The sequence below is a fragment of the Mauremys reevesii genome, linkage group 2 (genome assembly GCF_016161935.1).
Source record: "Mauremys reevesii isolate NIE-2019 linkage group 2, ASM1616193v1, whole genome shotgun sequence".
Taxonomy (NCBI): Eukaryota; Metazoa; Chordata; order Testudines; family Geoemydidae; genus Mauremys; species Mauremys reevesii.
The window spans coordinates 3,756,193-3,770,535 of NC_052624.1; the positions used below are offsets into that span (position 1 = coordinate 3,756,193).

The window sequence follows — 14,343 nt, forward strand, 5'->3', positions numbered from 1 at the left end:
CTTTTCAGAACTCATGGCCCCAGGAGTTGCATCCTCCCTCCCGTAGCACTGATTGCATTAGCAGTTGGCCATTTGTTTAAGGGGTGTGCTAATGAGAAAGAACTTGCAAGTGAATGTTTAGAAGACTACAAAACTTTCTGCTTCTTTTCCCCCACCCCCACTTTAAAATAAAAATAGTGAAACCTGTCTTAGGACCCAACACCATAGCCCCTCAAATGACCGCTTTAATGGAGGTGAGACATCTAATACAGACCTTGGGGTAGTCTATTAAGGATGGATTCATGTACCAGTTTCACTGGAACATGAATACGTGTGTCATGCAGTACTAGTGAGAGTAACACTTCCTTAGCACATACTAGAAAATATCTAAAATCTGTAAACGCGTAAGGATTTTTCAGCAAGCTGAATCTCATTTTAGTGAATCTTTCTGTTTTATCTTCTCAAACATCTGTTGTTTTTAAGCTCTCTCCTTTTATGTAGGTCACATTTTGACATTTTCTGCTTTAGCCTGTCTTTTTGAAGTTGTATCTTTCTCATTAAGTGAAAAGGAATATTATCTCTGTAGAAATAACATTTCATTTTGCCATGCTGACAACTGTAAACCCAATTGCTTAATCCAGGTTTGGCTAGGTACTGTTTGTTGAATGAACTCTTAGTGTGAGATAGAATGGAGATGTGATAAGATCATCTCTTGCAAGTATCATTAGCTGCCTTTAAAATAAAATTGCATGCATTCTGCTGCAATAAACTAAGAAATAAAAAGCTAGTCTTGCCCTTAAACACACATACACAGAACTTCTCTGGGCAGTGTCAAAGCCCCATCTCATGGATGCTTTAAGGAAAACTGTAATACAATATAACATTCTAAATTTGCAAGGAAAATATTCACTGGAACTAATTGTAGAATTAACAGTTAGATACATAGTTGTCTTCTGGACAGCAGTGAAGAGTAGGACTCAGGAAATAAACTCATGATACAAAATAAGCCTTTGCTTCCACATATAAAATTTTGGGTTAAATTCTCTTTAATATTGTCTTAATCAGCTGTTAATATAACAATAAAACCCATACCTTACTGCAACTCTGAAGGGCTCTGATTTTTTCCATCCATCCAAGAAGCCCCTGTCTACGCTAAAGCTTACAACTTCATTTGAAACAGTTTCCATACAGTTTTTATAACTATATTATGCTTTACTGTAGGTTACCTAGAATGGCTGTCTGTAGCATGAATTATCCCAAAGGGTTTTAAGTAATGTTGGTTGTTCTATAATGTGGACAGAGAAGCCTTGTTACGCAAAGCAAGGGAAGGAAAGGAGAGAGCCAGCCTAGGCTTGAAGATTCTCATGCTTCAAGTGGGGGGAAGGATACTACTTGAGACAATCTGACAGGAGAAGATGGAAGAGCCCCGGTGCCCCTTGCAGGACCATATCCTTGGTGGGTGGGGTCTGTTCTGCATCAAATGGTGGTCCCCAACTGGGCATCTCTCCTTCCATACCCATATTTTTCCATACAATACACGTGGGTTCATCTTGTTTTCCTCTTTACTAGGCTCTCTCTTTTGGCCCACAGGCAGTGTCTGAATTTTGCTGTTTCTTCCTGCATAGTATCTCCAAGATCCTAATGTTCTTTTCTGTCAGAACTCTTATCCAAGCCCTGATCAGCTTGTGCCTTGGCTAATGTAATCTCCTTCATGCTTGCCTCACTGCCTGCAACCTCACATCCCTCCACTCCATTCAAAATGTTGCTGTTAAAATAATCTTCCTGTTCATCGCTGTCACTTCCTATTTCAGTCCCTCCACTTGGTCCCCTTCTTTGTTCCATCAGACATAAGCTGCTTGCCCATACTAACAAAGCACTCCACAATTTACCCCCACTCTGTGACTTCTTACTTTAGCACAAGGTTGGTTCCTGCCTTTGCTCCAGCAGCCTCAGTGACGTTATTCTTCACTTCTCTGGTGAGGTCCTCTTTTATCCCCTTTTAGGAGTGGTCTTGTATCAGAAAGTGGCTATGTAATCCTGGATGTGGTGGTTACCCAGCTCTTGATGATTTTTGTTGATAGATTTTAGTGGTCATAAAAATAACCAAGCACGAACTTGAGCCAGACCCAGTGTGAGCAGGCTGCCACACGGGTCTCCCAAAGCACCTCACTCCTGACCTGCCAAACCCCGGCTGTTCAGGGGCCCTCTAGAGCAAAAACAATCAACCCAGACTGTTGTGGTGGTTATGTGATGTGAATAAATTAGGGCTGTAGAGCGACTAAAAAAATTAATCATGATTAATCGTGTGATTTAAAAAACTGTGTAATCGCACTGTTAATAATAAAATACTATTTTAAATATTTTGGATGTTTTCTACATTTTTCAAATATATTGATTTCACTTAAACCACAGAATACAAGGCGTACAGTTCTTTCTTTATATTTTTATTACAAATATTTGCACTTTAAAAAACAAGAAATAGTATTTTTCAATTCACCTAATACAAGTACTGTAGTGCAATTTCTTTACCATGAAAGTTCAACTTACAAACGTATATTTATGTACAGAAAATAACTGCATTCAAAAATAAAAGTTGTACAACTTTAGAGCCTACAAGTCCACTCAGTCCTACTTCTTGTTGAGCCAGTCGCTCAGACAAACAAGTTTGTTTACATGTGCAGGAGATAATGCTGCCCTCTTCTTTACAATGTCACCTGAAAGTGTGAACAGGCATTCACATGGTACTGTTGCAGCCGGAGTTGCAAGATATTTATATGCCAGATGCGCTAAAGATTCATATGTCACGTCATGCTTCATCCACCATTCCAGAGGACATGCGTCCATGATCATGACAGATTCTGCTCAGTAACAATCCAAAGTAGTGCGGACCGATATATGTTCACTTTCATAATCTGAGTCAGATGCCACCAACAGAAGGCTGGTTTTCTTTTTTGGTGGTTTGGATTCTGTAGTTTCCACATCGGAGTGTTGCTCTCTTAAGACTTCTGAAAGCCTGCTCCACACCTCGTCCTGCTCAGATTTTGGAAAGCACTTCAGATTCCTAAACCTTGGATTGAGTGCTGTATCTATTTACAGAAATCTCCCATTGGTACCTTCTTTGTGTTTTGTCAAATCTGCAGCAAGTGGTCTTAAAATGAACAGTATATGCTGAGTATTCATCCAAGACTGCTATGACATGAAATATATGGCAGAATCCGGGTAAAACAGAGCTGGAGATGTACAATTCTCCCCAAGGAGTTCAGTCACAAATTTAATTAATACATTATTTTTTTTAACGAGCGTCATCAGCATGGAAGCTTGTCCTCTAGAATGGTGGTCAAAGCACAAAGGGGCATACAAATGTTTTGCATAGCTGGCAAGTAAATACCTTGCAATGCCAGCTACAAAAGTCCCATACAAAAAAGCCTGTTCTCACTTTCTGGTGACGTTGTAAATAAGAAGTGGGCAGCATTATCTCCTGTAAATATAAACAAACTTGTTTGTCTTAGCAATTGGCTGAACAAGAAGTAGGACTGAGTGGACTTGTAGGGTCTAAAGTTTTGCATCATTTTGTTTTTGAGTGCAGTGATGTAATAAAAAAATCTACATTTGTAAGTTGCATTTTCACGATAGAGATTGCACTACAGTACTTGTATGAGGTGAACAGAAAAATACTATTTTATCATTTTTACAGTGCAAATATTTGTAATAAAAAATAATATAAAGTGAGTAGTGTATTTGAAAATGTAGAAAAACATCCAAAAATATTTAATAAATTTCAATTGGTATTCTATTGTTTAACAGCGCAATTAAAACTGCGATTAATTGTGATTGTTTTTTTTGAGTTAACTGCAATTATTCGACAGCCCTCGAATAAAATGAGAATAGAGAGACACACACATCCACACAAGTTTATTTCACTTGTGAGCTAATCCAGGTTTGGATACAGGTGTCTAGGTGTTAAAGGCTAGTATGCCAACCCCACTCCACTATCAAGTTCCTAACCTGACTTTTCATAATCGTTAAAATCTGTGGCAAAGCCATATACACACCTTCCCAGAGCCCAGGTTGACTTCAGTTGCACAGCTAGATCCCTCCATTAAGCATCCATTTCTTTGTCAAAAGCATCAGTGTCTTGATTGCACTAGGAAGGCCAAAACATTTCAAGCTTTACAGGAGCATAAAATCTGTTGGGACAGATGGGAAAATATTTAATAAACTTATGGTCAGGGGAAGGGAGTGCGAACTCTGCTATCAGTATTTTCTGGTATTGGGTTTCAGGGTATAAGCTATGTTGCAAAGGCAACCACTAAAGCAGGAAGCTGCTGTTTGAGGGTTCATTGTCATAAAGATGTAGGGGAACTAATAGAAATCCTATACATGTAGGACTGGAAGGCACCTTGATAGACCCTGCACTCAAGGCAGGACTAAGTAATATAGAGACCATCCCTGACAGGTGTTTGTCTAACCTGTTCTTAAAAACCTCCAGTGACAGAGATTCCACAACCTGCCTAGATAATTTGTTCCGGTGCTTAACTACAGTTAGGAATATTTTTTTAATGTCTAACCTAAATCTCCCTTGCTGCAAGTTAAGCCCATTACTTCTTGGCCTGTCTTCACTGGTTAAAGAGAATAATTTATAACCTTCCTTTTTGTAACAACCTTTTACATACTTGAGGGCTGTTACTATGTCCGTCTGTCCGTCCATTCCCCTCTTCCCCCTTTGTCTTCTCTTCTTTTTACACTAAACAAACCCAGTGTTTTCAATCTTTCCTCATAGGTCATGTTTTCTAGACTGTTAGTCATTCTTGTTACTCTCCTCTGGATTTTTTCCAGTTTGTCCACATCTTTCTTGAAGTGTGGTCCCCAGAACTGGACAGTACTCCAACTGAGACCTTATCAGTGCTAAGTAGAGCAGATGAATTACTTCTCATGTCTTGCTTACAACATTCCTGCTAATGCATCCCAGAATGATGTTGGGGTTTTTTTGCAACAGTGTTACATTGTTGGCTCATATTTAATTTGTGATCCACTCTAAGCCCCAGATCCTTTTCTGCAGTATTCCATCCTAGGCAGTCATTTCCCATTTTGTATTTGTGCAATTGATCATTCCTTCCTCAATGTAGTACTTTGCATTTGTCCTTATTGAATTTCATCATCTTTACTTCAGACCATTGCTCCAGTTTGTCAAGATCATTTTGAATTCTAATCCTGTCTTCCAAATGGAAAAGAGTGTAAATTTGGTTGCAGAATGCTTTGAAGGGAATATCATGGTTAGAAGTTTCCTTCCTTGGGTGGTTCAGGTTAATGGCCTGTGCTCCTGTCTAGATTGCTAAATAGAATAGGATTTTTCTTGTCTAAATTCTGTATTACTCTGATTCGCCTCCGAATTTTAGTAGCTTGATACCAGCCAGATAAGCTCTCACATCTCCTGCAGTTCTGGGGAAAATCCTGAGCCATGGTGCTGAGCAACTGACCTCAGCTTATCTTGTGCCTTCATGTTTTCAAATGGGCTTTGCTGCAAGGCTGATCTGCATTTTCACATGTGACAGTTAGTAGCTGAGGGATAGGGAGAAAGTACAATGGTGCTCTTCTATGCTGTTAAATTTGTCTGTGCAAAAGGAATAAGAGGCAATTGCTTCCCATCTTCCTGCCATATTCACCTGTTCAAAGCCACAAGCTGAAATTTCCCAGAGGCTAAATACTAACACACAATGACCCCTAGCAGAAGTTTTGCCTAGGGGGTTAATCCGCACTCTTCAGTTTTTGGTGTTTGTATGGAGAGGATCTGGAAAAGCAGGTAGGTTCTTGATGGTGAAAGATTGGGGGGTGTTCTCATTCTGGAGCCCCTGCCACCACATAGGACCTATACTGATCCTAGAAATTTTGATTTATTTCTAATGTTAATGGGTTACCATGACTTTAAACCTCAGCCCCAGGCTGGTTGTAGCTTTCTCTCACACTGCCTACCATGCCCATGTTGCCTGTTCTTCACCTCTAAGAGCGACCTGGACCAAAACAGACGTGTATGCCTGCTTAAATCCTCTGTTATCTGACAGGGGTAACTCTTTTCCTTGCTCTTGCTGTCTGCTTGCTACAAGGGGAAGGGAACAAACCAAGCAAGGTAACTTCTGGCTGAACTTGTTTGAGGGGAATCTGATTTCAGATATCTGCAGCTGTAAATGGTGTGCACTGTACTTGCCCACACAGGGCATACCTGTGAAGGACCGCACCACATGTGTGCGGGGGTTTGGAAGGCTTCAGTGACTCTTGTGGCAAGTGTCTTCAGGAAGTCTGCCACCTCCAGTTTGCACTTTAGACCCTTGACTGGAGAAGCAAGGGTTCATTGCGATGGTCTTCCACGTACACCTGTTCACAATCACCATAGTGGAAACTATTTTGCTGATGGGGAGCTGAAGGGGGAGGAGAGGATTCTCAAATCGATACAGCTTTTCTGGTCGGCTGCTGCTGCTCTTTCATTTGTAACAATGGAAATGTCACAGACTTGCATTACAGGCCACTGACCAGAGGCTGTGCTCAGTGTGTGCATGGATAGATTTAGATGTTTCTCTCCTCTTTATGTAAATGTCTCCTCCCTCCTCCCCACCCCCCAAAAAACACCCTTGTTTTTTCCTTATGATTTTTTTTAAATCTGTTTGCTGCAGTTATGAGGGAAATTGGCATATGATTGGAATATTTCAGGCTTTTATTGAGTTGAAGGGTTATTAGAGCAGTTGGTCATTACAGTATAATGTTAACTTAATCCTCTTTTCTTCAAGGACTTCTGTGCATTCCCACTAATGGGCTTCAGCACCTCTGGCGCTGAGCTGTGGAAACTGTGTAGGAAAGCTAGGTGTGCTGGGGTGGTGTTAGGAGCGCACTCACCCAAAAATGATGTAATTGGCTTGATATAAGGAAGCACACTCCCCATCCACCTTAGTTCTATTGCCACGAGCTGATGGGTCTACCTCTCCTGTATGCAAAGCTAGTTAGCGTTCTTTCTTAAAATAGGTTATTTGTGACCGTTGGCTTCCAGTTACCCTGAGACCATGTCTGGTCCTGAACCATGGAAGGGGTCAAAGGATACGTGACCTGTTCAGCCATCTTTCCGGAGACAAATGCACATGTTCGGTGCCTTATGTGCCTGGGAGAAATACATGTAGTTTCCCAGTGAACAGTCCACCATGCTTATACTCCTTGGGCAAGCAAGAACAGTCTGCAAATGTATTTGGCTTGAATAAGCCTCCAATCAGCTTGTCCTGATACTCCTGCAAGAGGTTTGAAGTCTGCTTCTGTGCTTTGAGGTCTTCTGTCATGTGACCTGAAACACACCTAAGCACTTCTGCCTCCTTTAATGTTGGGCTGACGGTCCGCCTCCCTCAGCCCGATGCCTACAGTGTCTGAGCTTCCCATCTGGCACCAGCTTCACAATCTGCACTGATACCACAGTGATATTGATTCTACTGTCTGCACCAAAGACACCTTTGGTGCCATTAGAATCAGTGCCAGTGAACGCTGTAAGCTAAATGCACGCTTCCAGATATCTGTGTGACCCCTGCTCCACGGCCCAAGAAGAGAAAACATTCTGACTAGTGGAGGGAGTCAAAGGAGAAAAAGCGGCATCATTCTCGACCAGTGACCCATGTTTCCTGACACTGGCTTCCACACACACCTCTCCTTAGCTGGAGGCTTCGTGGCTGACTTTTGTAGATCCATCCCTGGTGTCTGTATACCACTTCTGTTGAGTATTTCCACTCTCATTTGGGGACTCCAGTCAAATCTGTCGTCTATGCCTCTGCTGCTTGACTCTGTGCAGCAGTATTCACCACCAGTTTCAATCAGGAACCTTCTATTGGAACCTGAGTTCTCCTTGGAACCACCTGTGCAAATTCTGCTGTTCCAGAAAGCCCAGCTGGCTTCCTTCATCTGAGACTCCGTTGCCGTGGAAAGATGTTCTGCAGAGCCCTCTTCAGTTACTCACATGGCCCTATGTTCAGGAATCCGTGAAGGCATTCATAGATACTGCCAAACCCAGCACTTTCTCTATCGGCTGCTCTGGTACTAACACTGACAACCTGCTGGTATTGGAGGCACCTGCACCATGTAGAAAGTTGTCCTGGCACCAAACCTCCCGCAGTGCTGTTGTCTTCAAGAACGCCTGTGTTCCAGTCCATGCAGATACCATCGGCCCAACCTGCTCAGGAAGAGTGGCAAGTATATGATTGGCAGGAAGCTTCCTCAGATGAAATCAGACCATGGCATGCTGCCCGGCGTACCTGTTGGGCAGCAGGGTTGGGGCACAGGGGCTTGCCCTACTCCACCTGCCCGGAGCTCCTGCCAGGGAGCGGTGTCAGGGCACAGGGGCTCCCATTTTTCTGCCCCCTCCTCCCCCTTGGCTGGGTTCAGAACAGCCCAAACAATATTGTAGGTGAGAGTGTGTGATTTATTTGGAGTTGGCTCCTCTGAGCTATTAGACTTGCAAATGGGTCCAGTTGCCTGAAAATCTACAGTGATGCTGTCCGTGGTGCTGACTTTCTTTATAAGTCTATATTACATTATAAATGTCTTAAGAATAAAGTTTGAAGGATGCTAAATGAGTAATAGATCCTAATAAAACTGTTAGTTCATTTAAGCATCTCATCCAGTAACTGAACTTCAGCAGGCATTACAGACGTATGTATTTTTGTGCCTAGTTACTGACTTTCAGTCTTAAATACAGACCTGAGAATTTCCCTGGCTTTTAAATTCCATCATGGTCTTAATGCTGTTTTATATACGTGCTCGGTTGTTTAAGAAGGTGGGTGTGGGGCTATGTTTAAGAGATTCTATAATCAGACAGTTTATTTTACATAATTACCTGGGGTCTGGGATTGTAAAATAATCCTTACTTACAGTTGTAAATAGCTACAATCCATGGCTAGTGGCTGCTTTCCTAAGTAAAGTACTGCACCTACAAAATGTGTGTTCCCTGAATCCTGCAGAAGTCAATGTAATGGATTATGGACTCTCTCTTCAAATGGGGTTTTAAAATCCAGTCGGTGAGTTATAGGTGTTTTGACATTGAAAATTCTAAGTGTTTCTTGATGCTCCTGAAACTTAAACCACCAAGGAGGGCTGCACTCCCAGAGGTGTTTATAAGAAACCTTCCTGGTACTGAAATCAAAATGTATTTTAGATTGTGCAGGTATTTCCGGTATCATTTATAGCTGTGTGACTGCGGCTCTGCTATTCGATTAATCCATTAGTCCTTGTCCCTGCCCTTTTTTACTGAGCACTTTGCTATTTTGAAGCCTCGGTCTCCCTGTGCAGTTTGTAGTGCATCTTCAAAGGCCACTAAAAATCACCTCTTTACCCAGATTCCATCCCGTTCTAGAGGCAACTGTGAATAAACTCCTCCTCCAGTTGCCTGTTGTGTTATAAGGTTTTAGCGACATTAAGATCTCACGGCAGTTCCCCCTGAAAGGAGTGTTGTTCAGTGGTGGGAAGCTTGTCCTTTGGGATGATCGCAGATGGCATTTGGAGTGGAAGCACAGAGTTGAATCTGGGCACACAAGATTTTTCTCTTCCTGCTCAGAGAACAATTAGGCCACATTTTTCCTCTTCTGTTCACTTATGTATTTTAATTGTGTTTCATTGCAATCTCTCTTTAATGTCCCTGCAGGACAGATGCCAGGGCCAGGTTCAATGATACCTGGGCAGGCCATGCCAGGCCGGATGATGCCATCTGTGTCAGCCAACATCCACCCAGCCAGCGGTGGCCCTCCCCCATCTGGCATGCCACCAATGCCAGGAAACATAATTGGACCTCGTGTTCCCCTAGCAGCTCCAAATGGCATGTGTAAGTGGGTTTTCAGAATTAGCTCTGTCTGAATGTACCTACTGTTTTTTTCCATTGCTTGTCTTGTTAGTTCTGGAAAAGTGATTGTAGTTTAAACCCTTTTTGTGAGTGCTGTGGGAACCATCAGATCTGTCTTTTTAGCAGCCAAAAATCTCTGTCAAAGGGGTGTTGGAACATTTAAAAGTGTCTGTCTTTTCCCCTCCCCTCCCCCCAAAAAGCATAGCATGTTACTGCCCCTTTGTGATTAACTTGTAAAAGTTGTGAGGCATTGTGGTCACCATGAAAACCAGTCACAGCTTAATCCAGAATAACACACAGGAGTGGGTTCAAAACATAACTGTGACTAAATCACTAATTAGTAGTGACCACAGTATAATTAAGTGCAGCAGCATCATACCAAAAACTAGCACTGTGAATTTCATCTTCGGAAAAGGGGAAGATTTAAAATAAGCGGAAGCTAGTTAGAAAGAAACCAAAGACATATGGGCCAGATCCTCCACTGGTGTAAATCCAGATGGCTTAATTGGTTGATGGTACACTGGCTTGCACCAGACAAAGATCTGGCCCAAAAGCCTTTAGACTTTGCATGGAGGTTACTTAAACAGCTGCAAGAGACACAGAAGTTATGCATACCCATAAGCCCCCCAACCTCACCCCCCCCAAAAAGCAGGAAGGCTCGTCTAGTACGGGGGCTCCTCGCACTTTCTTTAAAAGTATGTGCTACTGTCCATTTGCACTGACGGGATAAGAGACTGGCTGAGCCACTGGCCTGACCTAGTATGATACCACCTGTGCAGTGCTCCTAAAATGTCAACCTTTTATGAGCAGTCACTATACGGTGGTACGTGAAACTATTGCCATTACCTGTTAGCAAAGTTACAGATCAAATGCTGCTGTCTCAGGGGTGCAAGGGAAATGCTGACTCTTTAATGGTAACTGCTGTAAACAGAAGTGTCTTGTTCTAGTGCTACTTTTGCCTGGATTTGTCTCTTCTCCCCTTCTTATGCTGTTTCTTTCCTTTGTTTTCCTTCTCCCATATTACTGGAACTCCACCATTGACAGTGTCCTCTCTCTGCTGAATTTACTTCCCCATTCTCTTCTTCCTCGCCTTGATTCCTGACTTTCTCCCTCTCCTGAACAACCCAGTCTTATTCCATTAGCATCTGTTTCCCTGTGCTCTGATCACTGTGCCTGAAACCCGGCCTTTGTACCTACCTTCATTCTTCTCTCCCCACTGTGCCACATCTTCAGATGTCTGCCTGTGTTGTCACCTACATATACTTCTTGAATCTGTATGTGCAGAGCTGTGCTTGTAAAGTGTATTGTTACATCTGTTTTAAACAGACAAGAGGCTTGATCTAATGCTCTTGAGCACAGGACAGAGATGGGAACAGTGAAATGCTAAACCCAGGTCTGACATTAACTCCCTCCATAATCTCAGCAAGCTGCTAAACCTGTCTGCCTCAATCACCCACTCTGTAGAAAGTAGGGATAGCACTTCCCTACCTCGCTAGAGGAACGCGAGTGTGTCCTGTGCTTTGAGGATGAAAAGCACAGCACACGTTCAAAGTGTTAATCATAGAATGTGGAATGGAAAAGCCCTAGGGGGTCATGGCCATCTCCAGGAGCCAGTGCAGTTCACCGCAGTGTCAGACTAGTGGGAAATAATTCCAGTGCTAGGCCCTCCTCCATTTCCCTTTGGAAGCCATGTGTCATTGCTATCCGTAGATGGATTTCGTAAGGAAATAGCTCAGCTTCTTATGCATCATTTAAACCTCTTGATTAACTTTTCTACCTCATCTGGTTCTGGTGCTCACATGCTTCTCTCCACTGTATTTGCAGATCCCCCTCCATCGCAGCAGCCGCCACCACCAGCTGATGGGGTGACTCCACCTACAGCGGGAACAACACCGGCCTCAGCAGCTCCCTAACTCATCCAGCAACAACCAAGTTCTAGAGCTGATCCCTAGAACCAAGATAGTGGCGACCAAAAATGGATTTCCTCAGTTTCCTTCTGTTCCTTTCAGGGGGGTTTGGTCTCCTGTCAGCCTGCCTGCACCTCCTCCCCTCTCACCGACTTTATAGTCTGGCATTATTTGGCTGTACTCCTTTGGGGAGCTCTTACGCCGAACACATTGAGCAGTAGTCATGTTACCTTCATGTTGCTGGCAGGATGTCCTTCACACGTTTGTCTGTTTACCCTATGGAATGAGTGCTCTGCGCTGGTTTTCCTTTATCTTGCTGCTTCTGCTGATTAATCTTTGGATTCTCTTTAGAGACAGGGAGGGGCTTTTGGGTTGGAGGCATAACTGAATATTAGGCTGTAGTAGGTGGTGGGTTCCATCCATAGTCTCTGAGGTGTAATCTACTGTGCAGTGTGCAAGGCATCAAGAGCAAATAGAACAACCAGTGGCTTGAGCACATAAGAGAGAGTGAGGGAGGAGTTCTCCTTCCACTGCCTCAGAGCGGAAGCTTTGTTAATTCTGACCGTATTCATTAAGGGCAATAGCTGAGCCCCAAGGCTGCCTTGCTAACTTATTAAAGAAAATATTGATCCGATGTGAATAGAGCCAGGAGTGAATCAGTTAGAATCAAACCACTCTGTCTGAGCTTTATTGCTTCAGTTTATATTTTATTTTGTGTTTAATTGGAAGGAGGGGAAGTTTGTAGTTGAATCCTCTTCCTTCTGGGTAGTTCGGTACAGTAGCCAACTGAGGAATAAAACAAATTTTAGTCCCTCTCTTTTTGGAGCATATACTTTTTTCTTTTAAAATTGAACTTAAAAAAAAAATAGTAGATAGCAATGAAGTGCTAGTGTATGGGATTGTGTTGGGATGGCTGGGGGTGTGAACGCCAGAACTACCTCTTGCAGTCAGCCGGGCTGGGCAGAATTCAGCGAACGTGGTACTTTTTCTTTCTGGACTGGGATTGGAGGTGGGAGAACACTCGCTCCTCGGTTCACACTTCACCCTCCACTTGCTGAGCTTTATCATTCCATTCTTTGTAGGGCAGTGGGGGAACAGCTTTGGCAGTTGATGCCAAGCACACTCCATGATTAGGGGCGATTGAGAAGGCCAACACAATGCCACTAATATGGACTGAGTTTGGACTGCCAAATGCTGTTCCTTGCCCTCATCATTAGTGACTGCATGGTTCACATCCTCTGTGTGGTTCAGACCCTCTCCTTCCAGAGAGCTTTCTGACAAGCGTCCTCACCAACGCACTTGGGATCATTCAGGGGTGGATCTCTGTAATCAGGAGTGTAAGATGGGCTGTTTGTTTTAAAGCTCGACCACAGCTGTTTCACTAGTGGGGTGGAGGATCTGAAACCCACAATGCTATTTCATAAAGTAGAACAAATACAGATTTGCCTTGAAGAGCACTCAAGTGCTTGATGCCTCGAAATGTTAATAGTTGAACTTTCCAGACCCTGACAATTTGCGCACATATGTGAAGTAACCATTTTTGGGCTGTCTGCACATCAACTCCATGCTCATACAATTGTACTTGGCCTTGTTACTTCCAGTGTATAGGAATAACACTTTCCCATTGTCAAGCTCCAAGAATCTGCAGTGCCTAGCAAAGAACGGTCAGGACCTCTCCTCCCCCACCTTTCATAAAAGAAATCCATTCCACATGTTACCTTTCCCTCCAGGGTCTTTGGAGCGAGCATGGAATTCTGGTTCAGGCCATGGTCCAGTTTAGAATAACCTCAGGTTGTTTTTAGTGTGATCAATTTCAAATTTAAAGGATCCAGATGGAGACTATTTTTTACTGTACTAGTGATGATCCTACAAAGTACCTGAATTCTTAACGCTGTTGTGTTTCTGTATAAATACATGTGGCGACTTTTTCATCTGATCCTCTGTATAGGGCCGGTTTTATTCCTGCAACACAGCCACCCAATTTTGTGAAATAAAAAACATGGTTTTTGTACAAAAATTGTTTTGCAAATCTGTGGGGAGTTGAAGTAAATTCTCATGCGCAATATTCTGAGATGTGGGTATCAAATTGTTTTCAGATAATGCATTGGCTACAGCTAAGTATATACAAGTCTAAGCTTGTTACCCAGTTGAGATGGGGAACATCAAAGTCATTCAGATAAGGGAGGAAGGGCCCTTTCCAGTGCATCTGATTTATTTCTGTGTATTAATGAGTGTTTTACATACCCAGGCATCAGATAATCAACATTTAATGGAAGTGGTGAAATCAAGCCACACACCATGATAGATTAAAGCCTGGGTCTGATCGGCAGGATTTCCAAGTTCTGTTCCCAGCTCTTTCACTCACCTACTATGTGAACTTGGCCAAGTCACCCTTCTTCCAATTCCAGAGTGGATCTGAAGGTCATCTCCTTCTCTTTTGACTATTTCACTTTAATGTACCAATTTTTTCCCTCCCTACAGAGTTTTATGGTTGCCAGGAAGGATCATGTTGTGGTTAAGCTGTAGGACTGGTGATCATATATGGGTTCTCCTCCTTACTTTGCCACATTAGGAAGAGAACTCGGGACCTGAGTCAAGTCA

The 14,343-nt window shown here is 43.0% G+C and overlaps 1 protein-coding gene across 2 annotated transcripts in view; it reads left to right on the top strand.

Annotated features, from left to right (window-relative positions):
• The window catches only part of SMARCC1 (SWI/SNF related, matrix associated, actin dependent regulator of chromatin subfamily c member 1), a 159,595-nt gene extending 145,836 nt beyond the window's left edge, over nt 1-13,759 (top strand). For both annotated transcript variants that reach the window (XM_039523511.1, XM_039523512.1), the window contains 2 exons: nt 9,641-9,817; nt 11,660-13,759. In XM_039523511.1, coding sequence (XP_039379445.1) covers nt 9,641-9,817; nt 11,660-11,748 — 266 coding nt within the window. In that variant the 3' untranslated portion in view covers nt 11,749-13,759. The remainder of the gene's footprint in view (nt 1-9,640; nt 9,818-11,659) is intronic.
• The last annotated feature ends 584 nt before the right edge of the window (nt 13,760-14,343 follow it).